The sequence below is a fragment of the Astatotilapia calliptera genome, chromosome 3, assembly GCF_964374335.1.
Source record: "Astatotilapia calliptera chromosome 3, fAstCal68.1, whole genome shotgun sequence".
In the NCBI taxonomy this organism is placed as follows: Eukaryota; Metazoa; Chordata; class Actinopteri; order Cichliformes; family Cichlidae; genus Astatotilapia; species Astatotilapia calliptera.
In genome coordinates this window covers 4,251,585-4,272,239 of record NC_137424.1, presented here as the reverse complement: position 1 = coordinate 4,272,239, position 20,655 = coordinate 4,251,585, and the positions used below count along the sequence as shown (strand labels likewise).

General features: G+C 40.7%; 2 protein-coding genes and 1 long non-coding RNA gene across 4 annotated transcripts in view; all 3 read left to right on the top strand.

Annotated features, from left to right (window-relative positions):
• LOC145424230 (uncharacterized) overlaps nucleotides 1-20,655 on the top strand; it is a 236,558-nt gene that overhangs the window by 53,754 nt on the left and 162,149 nt on the right. The gene's annotated exons all lie outside the window — the stretch shown is intronic.
• The window catches only part of LOC113018030 (NLR family CARD domain-containing protein 3-like), a 49,104-nt gene that overhangs the window by 26,688 nt on the left and 1,761 nt on the right, over nucleotides 1-20,655 (top strand). For both annotated transcript variants that reach the window (XM_080296977.1, XM_080296981.1), the window contains 2 exons: nucleotides 1,287-1,460; nucleotides 9,903-10,076. In XM_080296977.1, the coding sequence (XP_080153103.1) occupies nucleotides 1,287-1,460; nucleotides 9,903-10,076 (348 nt within the window). The remainder of the gene's footprint in view (nucleotides 1-1,286; nucleotides 1,461-9,902; nucleotides 10,077-20,655) is intronic.
• On the top strand, nucleotides 11,824-20,654 carry LOC145425137 (uncharacterized). The gene is made up of 2 exons (XR_013905805.1): nucleotides 11,824-14,898; nucleotides 15,429-20,654. It is a non-coding gene; the product is annotated as an uncharacterized LOC145425137 (long non-coding RNA).

Here is a 20,655-nt window from a genome sequence, read left to right as displayed (position 1 = left end):
CTGGTCCCCTTCATGAGTCTCAGCTCCCAGGTAACTTTTAAAGCATGGATATCCTGTGGCCTTACAACATTCCTCTCTCTTACTCATAGAAATATTGTGCTCAGATTTGAGACCTTACAGGACAACCTGACAAAATACAACTTTCATAGATACTTACAGCTGAGATCATATATTGATCATGAATGCCAACTTCAATGATGCTGAGTCGCATTTTTTCCTCATCCTGAAAAATGCCACAACCATGACCCCTACTAAATCTATTTCTAAACTATACAAAGCCCTCTCTAGTGCCAGCAAGGATAACACTTTATACACTAAGGATAAATGGGAAAGGGAATCAGGGATTGCTATTTCTGTGGGGGAGTGGGAAAATGTTTTGTACTGCCAGTGGTCCATGTACAGTTCTATGAGCTGGAAGGAACATGGCTGGAAGAATATTATTAGGTACTTCAAGACTCCATATCAGGAGAGGTACAAAGGGGCTTATATGCAATGCTGGAGACAATGCAGCTCGACTGTTACTAACCATTTTCATGTCTTTTGGGACTGTCCCAAGTTAAAAAACGTTCAGGTCTCCTTAAGTGCAGTCTTTAACGTTCAAATATCTTTAGATTTTAAGGTTTTATACATGGGTTTGGTCCCCTTTCTGGAATGTAGGAGTGAGATTAAGTTGGTGCAATTACTCTTGGTGGCAAGTAAAAAAACAATTACTAGAAGATGGTTAAGCCCAGCCCAGCCTACCCTAGACGACTGGTTTGGGATCATTTTAGAGATATTTAGGATGGAAAAACTTACATATCTGTTAAGAAATCAAAAAGCCAAAATCTACCAAAGTTGGAACAATTGGATCCAATTCATTACCCCCACGAGGGCTGACTTCACTTGATCTCACTATTACTTGGTTGTTTTTTGTTTGTTTGTTTTTTACATTTACTTCTATTACTATTGCTTGTTTATTTACTTATTTGTTCACAATGATTGCAGCATGGGCACCCCTCCCAGTTTGTGTTTATAGTTCCATGTAATGTGTTCTATATATCTCCTTTGGGAGAGCATGCGAGCAACTGTCCTAGTAATAGCTAGTGGAGGTTAATATGCACCCACTGATCACTTTGTTTACTGATCACTTGTCCAATCCAAATAAAGATATAATTTAAAAAAAACATTTTATTCAAGTTCATCCATATGATGTTGTATCTTAGTATGTTTCATCAAAAATAAAAAGATGGCATGTAATATAATAACAAACTTTACATAAGTATTATAGATTATCTTTTGTTTTTCAGACTGGGTGGCTGTAACCTGTCAGAGAGAAGCTGTGAAGCTCTGTGCTCAGTCCTCAGCTCCCAGTCCTCCAGTCTGAGAGAGCTGGACCTGAGTAACTCTGACCTGCAGGATTCAGGAGTGAAGCTTCTGTCTGCTGGACTAAAGAGTTCACAGTGTGCAGTGGAAACTCTCAGGTCAGGATTCAAACGTTAACACATATGATCATTTAAAATGTGAATTATATTATTGATTGACTTATCTATAGAGCTTTTAGCTAAACTTATATTTATATTTGAGTGGATTATTAGACTGAATTACTGTGTAAAATTTGTCACAGTCATACGATTTTGTTTATTTTTTATTTTTAATTCATGTACTGGCCATTTTACATAAATTTGGCTAATCTTCTACAATATATACATTTGATTTCGTTAGGAACAAAATGTTCAAATTACATATTTTGCTGGATATTGGGTATTAATGAAATTATTATGTCTTTAATGACACCACATTTCCATATGTAGGAGGTTACTGGTGGTATTGCTTCAGTGTTTGAGTTTTCCTTGCAAAGAAACATCTGGAATTTAACAATACATATTTTAAAGCTGTTTTCTCCAAAGGGATTTGTATTAGTGATGGTAAATTTGATTCTTTTTACCGAATCGAGTTTAAATGAGTCACTCACCAAAATGAATCGGGTTTTTTTTAAATCATTTGAGTCTCTGAGTCAGTTGCCCAGAGAGTGCCAAAAATGTACTTTTTCTCTCAAACTTAATTTGTTTTTATTTTCATGTAAATCCTACTGCTACGATGAGTGACTGAAAAATAAAAACAACTATTTTATAGAGCAAAAAAGAATAAGATTTCTAAATTGGACATTTATTTTTGTTTATGTTATTAGTATTTCCTCAAATGTGTTAAATATATATTTTCTCATCTAAATAATTTAGTCAAATAGTGATTTTCAGATTATTTTACTTACATTACTGCAGCAGATTGCGAGTCAGACACTGTTTTTTTTTAATAGTGGTGGAAATGAGTTCATATATTTTCCTTTAGTCTGCTTATCATCTTTGCACAAAAACAAAGTGTAGACTGAATGTTATGTTGCATCAGTCAGACTATCAGGCTTCATCTCAGATGAAGGAGTGACTCTTCCGTGGTAACAAACTGTGAGTTTCAGCAGCTGAGAGGCAGGAGGGAAGGGTGAGTGAGTGGTCTTGATGCATTCTCAGTCTAGACTAGACTAGAAAGAGGGGCGCTGCTCTTGTGGCGAGCAGCAGGTTGTCTCTCTCTGTCAGTGTTTTAACTTATTTTATTTCATTCTTTTATTCCTTTATATATATATTTTTTTGCCTGAGGAAATTCTATAGCATCGGCTTGTGTTTTGTGGAACTTCTTTTAACGAAGATGGGTTTTTTATTTCGCGTGATTTTATTGGCAATCCTGACGGTCGTTTGGAGTCATTCCTTTACCATCAATAATCCTGGCTAATGTGCAGTCTCTGAGGAGTAAATTGGATGAACTGCATTTGAATGTCGCACACTTGCGTGGCTACAGGGATACATGTCTAATGGCATTCACAGAGACTTGGCTCAAGGACTCTGACCCTGATTGTTCTCTGGAACTAAATGGCTTCGGGTTTCCCATACGTTTGGATCGAGACCCCGGAGCTACCCAGAAATCTCAAGGAGGAGTGTGTTTGTATATAAATCAGAAATGGTGTAAAAATGTGACCGTTCGTAGACAAGTGTGTCTGCCTGACATTGAGCTCCTCTCTGTGTCTTTGAGGCCGTTTTATCTGCCGAGGGAATTCCCACAGATCAACGTCACCATTGTTTACATCCACCCTAAAGCGAATCCTAAGAATGCGACTGACACCATCGCCACTTTTTTCCTAATAACAAACCATGGTCTTCAAAAGGTCTTATGAGGCTGATTCATGAAAGGAAAAAAGCTTTTATTGAAGGGAATATCTTGAAAGTTAGAGAAATTAGGAAGGAGATCAGATCAGAAATTAAAAAAGCCAAAGTAAAATACAAGGATAAGGTAGAGGCGGAGATGGGTAGCAATAACTTAAGGGTGGCCTGGGCAGGCATGAAACACATGACTGGTCACTGTTACAGTGACTGTAATAAGATAAGTCTTCCTGGTTTTAGTTCAGACTCTCAGTTAGCAAGTAGAGAAGCTTATAGACCCTCTACAATTTGCATACAGGCCTCGTAGACGTGTTGATGATGCAGTGGTCACCAGTGTTGGTCAAGTTACTTGAAAAAAGTAATCAGTAATTAATTACTGATTACTCCCCCCAAAAAGTAATCCCGTTACTTTACTGATTACTTATTTTCAAAAGTAATTAATTACTTAGTTACTTAGTTACTTAGTTACTTTTTAAAAACACGATTTACAACCTGAAGAGGTGATAAAGCGATAGATCTTTCAGCCCAATTCTACTTTTTCTACATAATCCATCATACAAAATGTAATCAAATGGAAAAGTCTCTTTTTTTAACTTGTTTTATCAGTTTTATCAGTTTTAATCTTTTAACTTTATGCATCAAGCAAAACATTTAATTATGCAACATTCTCTGACTTGAATAAATTAGTTTAACATTTAAACCTATTTTCTACACATTCCAGCACATAAAATAAAATATTTTTTGTATTTTCACTCACTCTTTCAAACAGATGCAAGTAAAACACAGCAGAAAATAAATAAAGTCAAAGACTCAGCGGTCCTTTTGCTCTATTTTCACCTGTAAAGCAGGAGCAGGGTAGGCGGAGGGTTACCCTGGTGTAGGTGTGCTGCGGTCAGTTGAAGAATCTGCGCGAGTGTCTCTGTGAGTTTCCCATCACGTCGTAGCTACTCGGTGCTTGTTGGAAGTTTAGGGGTTTTTTTCGCTGTAAAAAGAAGTTTTCTTCCCACGCACGATGGACGCTAATGTTTTTGTCACTTTTTATGGAATCAAACTCAAAGTAAGGTCAGTACTTCCACGCTTTAAACGCTGCACGCTCATACTCTCTCCCGCACTCGATATATTATCCATTGTTGATCTGCACACAGCTGCTGTCACCAACGTCGCACTTGCTTACGTCACTGTCATGAGACATTCTCGCAAAAAAAATCACGGTTTTAGTAACGCAGTAACGCAGCGTTCCTACGGGAAAGTAACGGTAATCTAATTACCGATTTTGCAATAGTAATCCCTTACTTTACTCGTTACTTGAAAAAAGTAATCAGATTACAGTAACGCGTTACAAGTAACGCGTTACTGCCCATCTCTGGTGGTCACTCTGTTGAACTTCCTTTATCGCCATCTTGATGGCGCCAAAGCTCATGCTCAGCTCTTATTTATTGATTTTTCTTCAGCTTTTAATACTATCCAGCCACATCTTTTAGCTGATAAACTTCTTAACCAATTTAAACTTGATTTTAATCTCGTTGGTTGGGTTTTAGACTTTTTAACTGACAGATCTCAGTGTGTGAGAGTGAACAGCTGTTTTTCCAAACAGCTGAACTCTTCCACTGGCTCACCGCAAGGTTGTTGTCTCTCTCCTCTACTGTATATTTTGTACACTAATGACTGTCGCAGTACACAGGCCAACAGGCATTTCATTAAATACGCAGATGACACAGTCATTGTAAGCCTCCTTCATGGTGAAGAGGATTCCCATGGGCCTGTTGTGGATGAGTTTGTTTCGTGGTGTGATCAGTCCTTCTTAATGATCAGCACCTTGAAAACCAAGGACATGGTTATTGACTTCAGGGAGACATCCCCTCATCCTGCGCTAACAGTGGTAAATGTGCAGCCATTGAACTGGTGGACAGTTATAAGTATTTGGGGGTTGTTCTTGATAAAGCTCTGTGCTTTGAGTCACATCTTGCTGCTACAGTGAAAAAGGTTCAACAAAGACTTTTTAAGGAGGTTGAGAGGTTTCAATGTTTCATCTGCAATGATGACTCGTTTTTTATAAAAGTTTTATTGAATCTGTTTTAACTTTCTGTATCATTGCTTGGTACGGTAATATGTCTCTGAATAATAAGACCAGACTTAACAACCTGGTTAAAGTGGCTGGTAAGATTTCAGGGAGGTCTCAGGTCCAGCTTGTGGACTTTTATAACAGGCATGTGCTGAGGAAGGCGACCTCTGTCATGTTGTGTTCAGATCATCCTCTCTTTAATGATTTTCAACTGCTTCCATCAGGTCGTCGTTATAAAGTGCCTGCAGTGAAGACAAAGAGACATAGATTGTCTTTTGTACCTACTGCTATTATCATAGTTAATAACACTGAACCATAAGTGTTGTTGCCATTGCACATTGTACTTTTTTGATGAAAAATCTAGGTTGTTTTCTCAGGCTTATATTATATTATATTATTTTGGAGTGTGTATGTGATGTGTTGGTTGCCTGTTTGTTTGTTTGTACGGACATCTACAACTATATGTAAAAATACAAAACAAAACAATTTTCAATTTGTTCTAGTTTATTGCACTTTTTGCTGTATATGTATATATGTATATGTAGTTACTATGGACCGAATGCATACATATTATTAAAATTTGGGCTATAACGGTTGTATTGATGTATAGCAACTTGAACTGCTCCCCAAAATGGCACTACAGCAGTGGTTCCCAAACTTTTTTTGCTGGGCCCCCCTTTGTTTTACACGAAAAACGTTCGCCTCCCCCCCGGCGCGTGAACAGCACGCACACGCACTAACACATCCTCCAACCACACACGCCCATATTTTGCTCCATTGCGGTTTATTTCACACCTCAAACATTTAGTAAACAATTAAGCAAATACAAGTAATCTGCAATAAATTACAGGTAGTAAGAAAATAAACTACTAAATCTTTTACGCTACGTCCGCACCTACACTGGTATTTTTGAAAACGCAGCTGTTTCATCCAAACAGTGTTTCAAATCACCAAAAACTGAGATTTTTTTAAAACTCCTTTTTTGCGGACGAGGAATACAGAGTTCATCTGGCAACGTCAAAGGTTGCGCCTTTTTTCACGTCACGTTATTGTTTATGTGAGATGAATTGCAGAATGGCAGACAGAGACAAAATACTGTTAATCTGAGTATCTGCAGGTTTCACACGCAGTTACTGTCCCTCCATTTACAAAGGCGTCACGGGTAGTTGTTTTTTCTTCTTCTGTAATACTAATCAACATTGCTGTCAATACATTTTCAAAAAATGCCTCTCTGTGCAAAATGGGTTCAAAAACATAAACAGCTGTGGGATCCTGTTTGTCTGTGATTTGAATCGAGGGAACAAATCGTGGCAGGATCAGCCTGATGTTATTTGTATCTCACTGTAACTTTACTCTATAAAGAGCAAACATCTCCAAAATGTCAGGAGTAGTTAGTCACTACAACAAGTGTTTGTGAACTAAAAATTAAGAATGTGGGATCCTGTTTGTCCATGATTGGAAGAGCCCAGCGCTGCTCCCGACGCAGGGACCTACCTCAGCACCTGTGCAGGTGAAGCCAAAGGGCAGATTTGCTTCACCATATTTTCTAGTCTTTGGCTTAGAATGAAGTTGGTTTGGAAACATATTCAGCGATGCTTCATCTCCTGCTTTGCGTTTCTGTGGGCGCCGTGCTAGCACTGTTCAAGCGTCTTAAAGGGTTTAACATCAAAGATTCAGTGGAGAGCTACTGTAACAGCTGAACAGAAAAACTCTTCCTCCCCTGGTGTGCTACTCTTCACAACCCGCAGGACTTTCACCCTCAAGAGATGGAAAAGGGGAACGAGGGCCGACGTCCAGGTGAAACTGAGAAGCTACCAGAGGCTAGCTTCTTGGCTGTGGGGAGAATCCTGGTGCCTGCGTCCACTTCCTCTCCTGACATTTAGTTAATATGTTACGCCGGTGACTGGGACCCGGGCTCTGTGGCTCAGAAGCAGTTTTTCTCACGGTGTGTCCGTCAAACGTTCACTGTTTTTATTGATAACAGCTATGTCTGCTCATCGATCATTGCTTCCCCCAGCTCTGGAGTCGTTGCCCTGCCCAGCAGGTCCACAGGTCTGCATTGTCTTTCAAGTGCCGCTGCAGTCAGCTGTTGATTTTGCAGATCGACCGTCATCAACTCGGTTGGCCCCGCTTAACGTTCGCTCCATAACAAACAAATCATTTATTCTAAGCGATCTCTTTATTAAAGAGTCTCTAGATTTCATGTGTCTGACTGAGACGTGGCAGCAAAATAAGAATTATGTCCAATGTTCCCTCTAATGTTTCATGTGTCTGAGCGAACACACAAACTCCCTGAGCGGTCCCTTGGATCACTGGATCACGTTGTCATTAACGTGGCTTCACTCTACATCAACCAAAACACCGGTGTCGGCACATGAGGACGCTGTCATAGCCCGTCAGCGACGTTGATTAGCTGCGTATATACGAATGTGAATCATTGGCTGGACTATGGGATAAGGCGGCATCGTTCTAAATACTGGAGCAGCCAGTCACTGACTAACACTGCAAAGCAGAATTGTTAACGTATTTATTTTAATTTCAATTCAGGTTAGTATTTAGTATTTATTTATTTATTGTCATTGTCAAGAACAATGAAATTGCGTTTGGGGCTTCCATACAACCCCAAAAAAAAGAAGAAAATAATAAATACCCCTTAAAACCCAAGTGTACATATTTAACCCAGTGTGACTCCAATGCAATAAGACAATCCTTAGCAACAACATGAGAACATGACAAGTAATGTTCGTAGAAAATCAGACAAAGACCTGAGAAACATGACAAAGTACAACAATGCAACCCATTCAATATTATTGTACTGTGAGATATGATATCAGATATGATAGTTATCTATTTAAGAAGGAGGGGGGCAGGAGGGGGAAGAGAATAAAGATATGATGCACCAATGCAGACCAGTTCATTGCTATTAAGAAGTTGGATATGGTTATTGTCCGTGAGAGGGGGGCAGAGAGTTCAGGAGCCTCACAGCCTGTTAGATATCTTTTTGTGCGCAATGCAGATACTCTGTGTGCAGAGAGCGTGTCAGCGGATTGCGCCCGTGCGCAGCTTAGAGGGAACATTGATTATGTCCACTTGAATGAAATCTGCCCGGCTGGCTGCTCCGTCATCTGAACTCCGCGTCTTTTAGGACGTGGTGGAGGACTCGCTGTTGTTTACCAGGACAGATTCACATGCAGTCTGATGACCTCGGACTCCTTTTCTGCATTTGAGTCACAGATGATGGTCAGTTCTCTAAAAACCAGTTATTGTATTTTATTCTACCTGATGGGGTCTTTCTAACTGAATTTAATGACCTTCTGACATCCATCATTTCATTGGAGAAGGTTGGGAGATTTGAGCCGTCATATTGATGAAGCATCCTGTAACACTGCTGCTGAGCTCATCACTGTCACTGAGTCTTTTAACTTTAGGCAGCATGTTTCTGGCCCCACACATACAAAGGGTCACACACTGGATCTTGTTTTCTCCCTGGGTTTAAATATACATGATGTATGTGTGGAGGATGTCCATGTGAGTGACCATAGCTGCATATTTTTTAACTTGTTATTTTACTTGGATCCTTCATCTCCTAAACTGATGATCCAAAGGCGGATTATAAACCAAGATGCTGCTGGAAGGTTCTCTGCCATGTTTGACCCTCGCATGGCTCGTAGTGACCTCGACTCACGTATTTTATCCTTTAATGATCAATGCAAGTTGTTGGAAAGCCCACTGATAACATGTTTACATGGCTAAAATGTTATGGCTCATTCATTGATAGTATTTTCGCCATAGAAATTGTTATGTCCTATATTGTTGAACCCACCATGTCTATGCTGATGCTCTTTGAACGCACCACATACGTACTCGAGGCCATGCAGTGGCTGCTAGTCTGTGTTCTCAGTATTTTTATGTGTCAGTTCCAGTTTTAGAGCTCTAAAGTGCAGCTATCGTGTTAGGAATATGTTAGGAATAGACAGGAACACTGAGCACACTGAGGTCAAATCTTTATTTAGGGCGACCGTGGCTCAGGGGGTTGGGAATCGCATCTGTAACCGGAAGGTCACCGGTTCGATCCCTGGGCTCTCTGTCCTGGTCGTTGTGTCCTTGGGCTTTACCCTACTTGCCTACTGGTGTTGGCCAGAGGGGCCGATGGCGCGATATGGCAGCCTCGCTTCTGTCAGTCTGCCCCAGGGCAGCTGTGGCTACAACCGTAGCTGCCTCCACCAGTGTATGAATGTGAGAGTGACTGAATAGTGGCATTGTAAAGCGCTTTGGGTGCCTTGAAAAGCGCTATATAAATCCAATCCATTATTATTATTATTATTATTTTACCACTCGCTGCATTCTTGATGTTCATGTTCTTCTCTTTCCCCTCACCCTGCAACCAGTCATGGTAGATGCTCCTCCTGGAGCCTGTTTTCACTGGGAGGATCTTTGTGTCAAAGGGAGTTCTTCTTCCCACCATCACCAAGTGCTGCTCACAGTGGAGGCGGTTACCTTACACTGTTAAACAGCTTCAGATGACTGTTGTTGTCTGTTGGGTATTGTCACTTATAAATAAAGTTACATTGAATGGATGTATGGATGGATAGATGTTATTGTGACAAAGAGAAAACGATTGTTGACAGATTGATTGTTGTTTTGTGTGTCTGCAGTCTGTCAGGCTGTCTGATCACAGAGGAAGGCTGTACTTCTCTGGCCTCAGCTCTGAGCTCCAACCCCTCCCATCTGAGACAGCTGGACCTGAGCTACAATCATCCAGGTCCCTCAGGACTGAAGCTGCTGTCGGCTGGACTGAAGGATCCAGGCTGGAGACTGGACACTCTCAGGTATGGAGAGAATGTCTGATAGAGGAGGAAGATCTGGAAACATATCCTGTGTCCTTCACTCACTTCCTGTTTGTTTCCTGCAGATGACACATGAACAATCACACATGCAGGAATATTTTCAGGGACAGACACACTAGTCTAGCTGGATAGTTCATGGATATTTATGTAGGGGTCTCCAAGGAGTCTGGTGGCAGGAACATTTAGGTCACAGGTGTACCTGAGATAGATACCAGTGTACCTAATAAAGTGTCAGCCATGTGTATGTTTCCCATGCTGTATGTCCACAGTGACAGAAGGATGAAACAAGGCTGTGAATCATTTCAGTCTGTGTTTGTGACAAAGAGGCAGACAGGAGCAGCTAACATTTGGAAATGGAAGCTTAAATAATGACAAACTCTACATTCACAGCTGAATTAATAATAAATTTGTTCTCAAGTGCACATTTAGCAGCTAATGCTATTACTGTTTTCCCTTGCTTTCTACAACTTGAGCAGCTATTGCTAAGTAGGCCACTTTGCTCTGCTAAGGATTTATGTGACCATGATGAAAACTCTGATAAGCTAATGCTGCTAAGCTAATACTGTTTATGGGCCCTGTTAGAATCAATATTTCATTCTCATTCTGTTGTTTGAGAACAATATTAACGTTTCACATCATTATAACACAAGAGAAAAGGGTATTAGCGTTAGCTACTAATGCTTATTCACCTCAAATTAGCTTTAGCTGCTAATGGTAGCCTACTTAGCAATAACTGCTCACTAATATAATGCTAATTCACATCAAATTAGCATTAGCTGCTCAAGTTGTTATAAGGAAAGAGAAAACGGTATTAGCATTAGCTGCTAATAATTGTTCACCCCTAATTAGAGTTAGCCCCTAATGGCAGCCTACTTAGCATTAACTCCTGACGTCGTTGTAATGCAGGGGAAAAGAGTTACCATTATCGGATAATGCTAATTCACATCAAATTAACATTAGTTAACAACGGTAGACTTCGTATCATTAGCTGCTGTCATTCTTACAAAGCAAACAGTATGAGCATTAGCTGTTAATGCTTTCTCATCTAACATTAGAATTGGCCACTAATGGCGTATTGTTAAAAAGTAAAAAAACACATTGTTAGCATAAGCGGATGATGCTAATTCACCTAAATTAGCATTAGCTAATGATGGCTACATACCTAGCATTAGCTACTGATATTGATATAAATCAAGAAAATATGGTATTAGCATTAGCTTTTAATGCTTTTTCATCTAAAATTAGAATTAGCCACTAATGGCGTGCTATTTAGCATTACCTCTTCACATCGCAGGGGAAAAGTTAAAATTAAATTTAAAAAAATGTTCAGATTAGCTACTCATATTGTTAAAAAGTAAGAAAAAACATTGTTAGCATAAGCGGATAATGCTAATTCACCTCAAATTAGTATTAGCTAATAACGGCAACCTACTTAGCATTAGCTGGTCACATTGTTATAATGCAAGAAAATATGGTATTAGCATTAGCTGCCAATTCCTAAATACCTAAAATTAGCATTACCTGTAATGGAAGTCTACTTAGCATTAACTCCTCACTAATGTAATGCTAATTCACATCAAATTAGCTTTAGCTTTAGTATTAGCTGCTAGCACCAGCCTACCCAGCACTAGCTGCTCACATTGTTAAAAGGGAAGAGAAAACGATATTAGCATTAGCTGGTAATAATTATTCACCCCTAATTAGAATTAGCTGCTAATGGCAGCATACTTAGCATTAACTCCTCACATCGTTATAATGCAAATGAGGCTAACTTACATTAAATTAGACTGCTGTTATTAGCTAATGCTATTTAGCAGTAGCTGCTCACATTGTTATAAAGCAAAGGAAAACGATATGAGCATTAGGTTCTAATGCGTATTTGCCTTTAATTAGACGTAGGTGCTAATGGCGACCTACTCAGCATTAGCAGCTCAGATGTTGTATTGCTAGGGAAAAGAGTGTTAGCATTAGCCGTTCACATTGTTATAAAGTTAAGGGAAATAGTGTTAGCATTAGCTACTCACATTGTTAAAAAGTAAGTGTTAGCATTAGTGCATAATGCTAATTCACATCCAATTAGCATTAGTTAATAACGGCAGCCTATTTAGCATTAGCAGATAATGTTGAATTTGGCCCACTGGAAAAGTTAAGAACTCAAGATTTAGGAGTGTTTCTCGATAGCTCTTTCTCATTTGAGAAACAAATAAATGTTGTTATTAAAACCAGCTGTAAGCTTTATATTGTTGATTGTCATTTCCCATATGGAAAAGATATATAAATCTTATAAAGTTTGTATCTGTCTTGTGTGAAACTTGTATGAAAAGCATACAAGAGTGAAAACAGATATAAGATCCCTTGAAAAATTATATAATGAAACTTGTATGTTTTCGATACTTACTAAAACAATATATGAAAGTAATGAGAAAGTGGCCACTTTCGTGAGTATGACTTTCATCATATAAGTTTTTAGTCTTTTCCATATGGGATATGCTTAAAAATATTTACTCATACATGCTTAGTTTTATAATCGATTGGATGATGATAGAGGTTTGATCCTTAGTAGTCTGTAAAGACTCTGTGTGGCTTCCAGAGTGCTCTGGCATGCACACACCACTTGGGGCCATGAGAGAGGTCGTACCCTCTCTTACTGATTTATGGTGTAGGACAGGGGTCTCAAACTCAATTTAGCTGGGGGCCGCTGCAGGCAGAGTCTGGGTGAGGCTGGGCCGCATTAGGTTTTCCACAAGAAAGGCATGGTTAAAAAATTCCAATCTTCTCAAATCTCTTTATTTTTATTTTTTAACACAAAATATGAAAAATAAATAAACAAATTAAGAATTAATAAGAAAATAAATCAATCTGTAATACATAAATGAAATAATAATAAGATATTTTTAGTCAGTGAACTTATGTGTTTTTTTCAGTCTTCTATAGCTGCTGTATTTAGATTGAAATGTCTGTATTAACAGTTCTATAACCTTCTTCTGAACATGAATGGAACACTGTAGAAAATGAACAGTGTCGGTGATGTCTGTGGTCTCATCAAGAGCGACTGAGTATACACTGAAACATTTGACTTTCTCACACAGTTGGTCATAAATGTCACTTGACAGGTCAGAAATGCGATCTGCTGCGGTGTTGGCAGAAAGGCTGATGTTGCTAAACTGACCTTTCTTTCCCGGACAGACTATATTTGCAGCCTGCAATATGCACTTTTAGACAAATCCACCTTCTGTGAATGGCTTCCCTGCTTTAGCAATCATCTCACTAACCACGTGGCTCCGACTGCTGCATTATTCTCTTTGGTTGCTTTCTTGGAGAAATCTTGCTGCCTCAGTAGATCTGTTTTAAGACTGGCAACCTGGTTCGCTCTCTCGTCTCCCTGGTATTTTGCATCCAGCTCAGCATGTCTAGTTGTGTAATGACGTTTCAAATTGTATTCCTTGTGCAGCGCAACTTTCTCTGTGCAAATAAGACAGGTCGGGGTGCCCCTGTGCTCAACAAAGAAATATTGCATTTCCCACTTTTCCTGAAATTGTCGGTGCTCATCACCAACCTTTCTCTTCACCGCAGGCTTTGAAAAAGACATGTTTGGGGCTATGTGACATTTATAATTCTACTTGGTGTCACTGTCGCATTGAAGTTTCAATCAAGCATTTAGCTGACGGACGGGGAACGTCTCAACGCGTAGAGAACGTCATTTCTGCTTCTTTTTCTTGCAACCGTAGCACGGCGATCGGCAGATAAAAAGCCGGTAGCAGTCTCCTTTGTTTTTACGCTCGATGTTCATGTCTTTCATGACGACACGAACACCGTGGCGTTTGCAGATGGTAGAAAGTGCAGGGATAGCGAGCGCAAAAAAGGCGACTGCTCACGGCGCCGGGCTGTTGTTATAGGAGAAAGAAGCGGAAATGACACCGTGACATATAACAAATAACATCAGCTGTTTCTGATGTTAGTTGTTTTGACTGCTTTTACATTATATTGAAATATATGTAATGTTCATGTTTGCTGCAATGCAAACGCAGTGATGCAAATAAAAACATCGAGCCACAAATTACGGTGCGACCCTATAATTAGTCCGGGTTACCGGGGACTGTTGTTGCCGATGAACAGGTGTCGCTATGTGACTGCAGACTAAATTGGGCTGCATTGAGTTCATGACTTTTCTTTTATCCCGCCGCCTACGCATCACTGTGAGAGTTAATATGAGATCTCTCTCTGTGGAAAAATAACTTTAAATCCCACTGACGTGTGTATAAATCTATATACGTGTAACGTCCCGCTGGGAAGCAACCATTGACTGTAGAAAACATGGAGGACGCAACTGCTCCCCAAAAATGAAGCCAAAGCATCTCTATCGCCCCCTGGTGTCTGGCTGCAGTATAGGTCATAAACCCCGCCTCCTCCATGTTAGCGGATGGGACTGGGGTCAGACTAAAATAAATTAATCCTCCTTAGATAATTTTTTTCCCAAAGATTCTTTCTTTTGTTTTCAATAGTTCTCATCACACTGATTTATGTCCGAGGGGTCTCGTCTCCCATAAATTTGATTCTAATTCCTACCGCGGTGATGTTAAATTGGGGTGAAATGTCATCATAGCAGCTTTGACTGACAGCTGCAGTCACGGAGAAACTTGCGTATCTCTGTTCGGGAATAGCCGATAGAGCGTAGGCTCTGAGAGGAGGGCCAGCATTTACGCTACGAAAACACGACCGAGTGTTTTAACCTGACAGCCTGAGGTGTTCTTCAGTAAACTGGACTACCCAACAGAAGGACCCGAGGCCCCGCTGCACTTTTTCGGTAAGTTAAACGTGTTTGTAAACTAATCTGTAATTACCGTCCTTAGGTAGCTCCAGAGACCTAGCTAGCTAAGATGAGCACTCGGCTGTCAGGGTTCGTTTAGCTGTGCAGGTGAATGAATTTACTAAAGAAATCAAGAGAAACGTCCCGGGCTGCTCAGTCAGTAATTACTGTTACTGTACTTTTATTACAAGTATTGTAATCAAATACTGTAAAAGCAACAGGCTGCACTCTGCTGCAGCTCCTGTGCAGAGCTGAATATTAAATATGTGCAAACAACAGCATGTTTTCAGTCTCTTGCCACATCTGTAAAGACAGTAAAAAAAATTTTAAAAGCTTGTACTTCAGTAACTCCTCATTAATCAGGAACTATGGATTAAAGTACTATAGTGTACTGTAATACTGAAAAAAATGTAAGAGAAGAACTTCAGATCCTGAGTGTGTGAGGACAGAAGAATCAGCTTTATTTCAATATTGAGGAATAAAATTTATATGTGAGTTTGATGGTTCTGTTCTCTTTGTGATTACAGGAGCTGCCCTCAGATTCAGACCTCAGCACCACCCAGTGACAGCAGACAGATCATCCAACATGTTCACATGTTAACTGCAAAATGAACTGATGAAAACAGTACAAAGGTTAAACCACCACACGTGCTGTAGTGAAAGCTGCAGCTGTTTTATTGATAAAGTTAAAGACAAAAAAAGAAAAGGATTAATCACCCATGTAACTGTGTCACATATATCAGCATTAACAGGACCTAAGTTTGTATCTCAGACCTGCACAGCTTCCGTTTTAAACACTTGATGTACTCAGCTGCATGAAGAGCACGTTTGAGTTTCTCTAACACAATTAGATAAAACCTGATGAAGGTCAAAGGTCGTCACTTGTATGTTGAACTACAAACTTGTGATCTGGAATTTTTTCACAGTTTTTTTACACATAGTGCGTTATTTACCATAAAGTGATTCAGAGTTATTCATACCAGAGTAACTAGAGAGGATCATATATTTTTAAATATATAACTTTCTACAGGACTGAATATCATATCTTTATATAAAAGTCTGGAGCCTTTGGGGAGTATCCGAGTATTTAGCCTGGAGAAATAGTTTGCTGCTTTATAAGAAAGCCCTCAGCAAAGCCAGAACATCTTACTATTCATCACTGATTGAAGAAAATAAGAACAACCCCAGGTTTCTCTTCAGCTCTGTAGCCAGGCTGACAAAAAGTCAGAGCTCTTTTGAGCCAACCATCCCTTTAACGTTAACTAGTAATGACTTCATGAACTCCTTCACGAATAAAATTTTTATCATTAGAGAAAAAATTACCAATAATCATCCCACAGATGTAATATTATCTACAGCTACTCTTAGTACCATTGATGTTAAGTTAGACTCTTTTTCTCCAATTGATCTTTCTGAGTTAACTTCAATAATTACTTCCTCCAAACCATCAACGTGTCTTTTAGACCCCATTCCTACAAAACTGCTCAAAGAAGTCCTGCCATTAATTAATTCTTCGATCTTAAATATGATCAACCTATCTCTAACGATCGGCTATGTACCACAGGCCTTCAAGCTGGCTGTAGTTAAACCTTTACTCAAAAAGCATCTCTAGACCCAGCAGTCTTAGCTAATTATAGGCCAATCTCCAACCTTCCTTTCATATCAAAAATCCTTGAAAGAGTAGTTGTCAAACAGCTAACAGATCATCTACAAAGGAATGGTTTATTTGAAGAGTTTCAGTCAGGTTTCAGAGCTCAGCACAGCACAGAAACAGCTTTAGTGAAGGTTACAAATGATCTTCTTATGGCCTCTGACAGTGGACTCATCTCTGTGCTTGTCCTGCTAGACCTTAGAGCAGCATTCGATACTGTCGACCATAATATCCTATTAGAGCGATTAGAACATGCTGTAGGTATTACAGGTACTGCACTGCAGTGGTTTGTATCATATCTATATAATAGACTCCAATTTGTGCATGTAAATGGAGAGTCCTCTTCACACACTGAGGTTAATTATGGAGTTCCACAGGGTTCAGTGCTAGGACCAATTCTGTTTACATTATACATGCTTCCCTTAGGCAGTATCATTAGAAGACATAGCATACATTTTCACTGCTATGCAGATGACACCCAGCTCTATCTGTCCATGAAGCCAGAAGACACACACCAATTAGTTAAACTGCAGGAATGTCTTAAAGACATAAAGACCTGGATGGCCGCTAACTTTCTGCTTCTTAATTCAGATAAAACTGAGGTTATTGTACTCGGCCCTGAAAATCTTAGAAATATGGTATCTAACCAGATTCTTACTCTGGATGGCATTACCTTGGCCTCCAGTAATGCTGTGAGGAACCTTGGAGTCATTTTTGACCAGGACATGTCCTTCAACGTACATATTAAACAAATATGTAAGACTGCTTTCTTCCATTTGTGCAACATCTCTAAAATTAGAAATATCCTGTCTCAGAATGACGCTGAAAAACTAGTTCATGCATTTATTACTTCCAGGCTGGACTACTGTAATTCATTATTATCAGGATGTCCAAAAAACTCGCTGAAAAGCCTTCAACTAATCCAAAATGCTGCAGCAAGAGTCCTGACAGGGACTAGAAAGAGAGAGCATATTTCTCCTGTTTTGGCTTCCCTTCATTGGCTTCCTGTTAAGTCCAGAATTGAATTCAAAATCCTGCTCCTCACATACAAGGTCTTAAATAATCAGGCCCCATCTTATCTTAATGATCTTGTAGTACCATATGACCCTATTAGAGCACTTCGTTCTTGCTCTGCAGGCCTACTTGTTGTTCCTAGAGTATTTAAAAGTAGAATGGGAGGGAGAGCCTTCAGTTTTCAGGCCCCTCTTCTGTGGAACCAGCTTCCAGTTTGGATTCGGGAGACAGACACTATCTCTACTTTCAAGATTAGGCTTCAAACTTTCCTTTTTGCTAAAGCATATAGTTAGGGCTGGACCAGGTGACCCTGAATCCTCCCTTAGTTATGCTGCAATAGATGTAGGCTGCCGGGGGATTCCCATGATGCATTGAGTTTTTCCTTTCCAGTCACCCTTCTCACTCACTATGTATTAATAGACCTCTCTGCATTGAATCATATCTGTTATTAACCTCTGTCTCTCTTCCACAGCATGTCTTTTATCCTGTCTTCCTTCTCTCACCCCAACCGGTCGCAGCAGATGGCTGCCCCTCCCTGAGCCTGGTTCTGCCGGAGGTTTCTTCCTGTTAAAAGGGAGTTTTTCCTTCCCACTGTCGCCAAAGTGCTTGCTCATAGGGGGTCATATGATTGTTGGGTTTTTCTCTGTATCTATGAAGCGCCTTGAGGCGACTTTTGTTGTGATTTGGCGCTATATAAATAAAATTGAATTGAAATTGAATTGAATTGAATTGAATTATAACATTACACAAAGCAAAGGTCTCATCACAGTGTTGATGAAATGCTTTATCCATCCATGTTTATCCATCTCCTGCGGCGGGCCTACGGAGGAGTGCTGAAGATTTCCCTGTTATGGAGCTGCTGGTGAAGATCATGAGTCCTGCTTGATCAATGCGATGAGCTTCAGTCTTCCTGGTGTTTCTTAAATGATGCCTCTCTCAGTGTGTCAACAGAACTTATGTCACAGGACAGCTGTGATGAAAGAAAGAGGAGAAGTTTCTCCAAACCTCTGGACGCAGGAAACCCAGCTTGGTCCTGATGGTCTCCCTCACTAGTTTCTCTCCAGGGTGAATGTAGCTGTTGATATAATATGGACTCTATTATTAAATGAAAAGAACAAATTAGACTACACTACTGAAACGTTCTGCTGATGTTTTTAAAGTCTCCATGTTACCAGGCTGTAGAGGGCACTGAATATTTAAACAGTTTTAGATCAGTTACACTCACAGCCTTATGTTAAAATCTCAAAGGACAGCGTTATATTTTTGATATTAACAGTAACTCTGTGCCTCTGTAGAGTGTGCGGCTGATCGCATCGCTGTCTAAAAATGGATAAAAAAAACATAAGTGTTGAAGACTATTAATTCATTCACTGCCATTGACGTCTATAGACGTCAATGGCAGTGAATGAGTCAATGGGTTTAACTCATTCACTGCCAATGGCTGGCAGTGAATGAGTTAAGAGTAGCAGGTGTGTAACATCGCTAACTAGCTAGCAACAAGCCTCCAACACAGTGCGTATGCTAGCGGCTAATCTAACGATTTAACAACAGAGTGATTTTAGAACTATAAGTGTCATGAACCGAAGTTCAGCGCACAAGCTGGTCCCAGAAGCAGAGCCAACACACACAGGAGTACGAGAAAATAAATTTTATTTTAACTGAAGGTGTCCCGGGAGGGTAGAAGGAAAAAACGCGTGAAACTAGAGAAACCAAGGGACCGGGAGATGAGTCGCGCAGGAACACCTAAAACGGGACTGTGGGAGGCTGCAAGAGAAAAAGGAAAATAATTATTGGGGCGCGGGGAAATAGTAGCATACGTGGGGGAAAAGTATGAGTCTTACGGTGACAGCGGGGCCGTGGGAGCCGGAGGGAGGGGTGAGGGTCCGCGGGGAGCTCCAGGAAAATCGAGGTGGCGAGTACTGAAGGTGATCCAAATTCCAGACGGGCAGGTGGACAGGCAGGTGGCTCAAAAAACCACGCAGAGTTGTTATCTGAGTGCACAGGACAGAATTAGCGCTAGCTCAGACAGATGAGTTTTAACAATCGCTTTCCCGCAGGTGTACGTTACAGCTGTGAGACGACTACGGACTGGCGTGGAGCAACAGGCTGGGCTGGATCAAATAGTCCACCTGATGATCGCCTGGGATGGGGTGCAGGTGTGGAGTTAACAGCCATGCCCGTGGGCATCCCATCAGCTCCTCGGACGCCGGGCCGCGGACCATGACAATAAGATGATAAGCTGTGTGTCTTTTTTGTAACAATGACATGGTTGTATTTACCTTAATTAAACGAGTCGTCAGCAAACCAGCAAAAGAACTCGAGCAGCCGGGCTACGTAAAAAGTGTAGTGGGGCGTTTTTTGCGGTCACGTCCAGCGGGTGTGTGGGCGGGAGCGTTACACAGTCGCTCCACCTCAAGTCACTACTGCGCAGACTTTGGCTCCAAATATGCAAGATGGCAGCCTCCACAAGCGTGATATTTTGGCTTCATTTTTGCACAATGGTAGGAGGCGGGGTCGCGTCGTCCATGTTTTCTACAGTCAATGGCAGCAACTTAAAAAAAAACCAACTTTTTTGTGTTGTGAACGCAGCGCGCTGGGGCAAATGTCGGCGTTTGCCCAATAGAAAGCAGGAAGCCAGCCAGGCACAGGAAAGAAAGAAACACTCCAGGGCAACGCAGCTGGAACTTTGACTCATTGAGAAATGTTTCCCTGCTTGCATCAAGCCCGGCTGGTGTCCCCTGAGATCCATATCCCACCCTGATTGGTGGGTTAATTCAGCTCCGCCCACAACACTGTAAGGTGTCATACATTATCAAACTAACAAAAAATTTTCATATTAAGGTGGGGCCAAAAACTATCGTCCTGCAGGCCGCAATTGGCCCGCGGGCCGCGAGTTTGAGACCCCTGGTGTAGGAGGACACCTACTCTGTGTCTGGTTAAGTATAAGAGCCCTTTGTTAGGGGGACCGCTGGACTCTTAGCACCAGCTTTGGGGTCACAGGGTCACATCTGGAACACACACACACACACACACACACACACACACACACACACACACACACACACACACACACACACACACACACACAC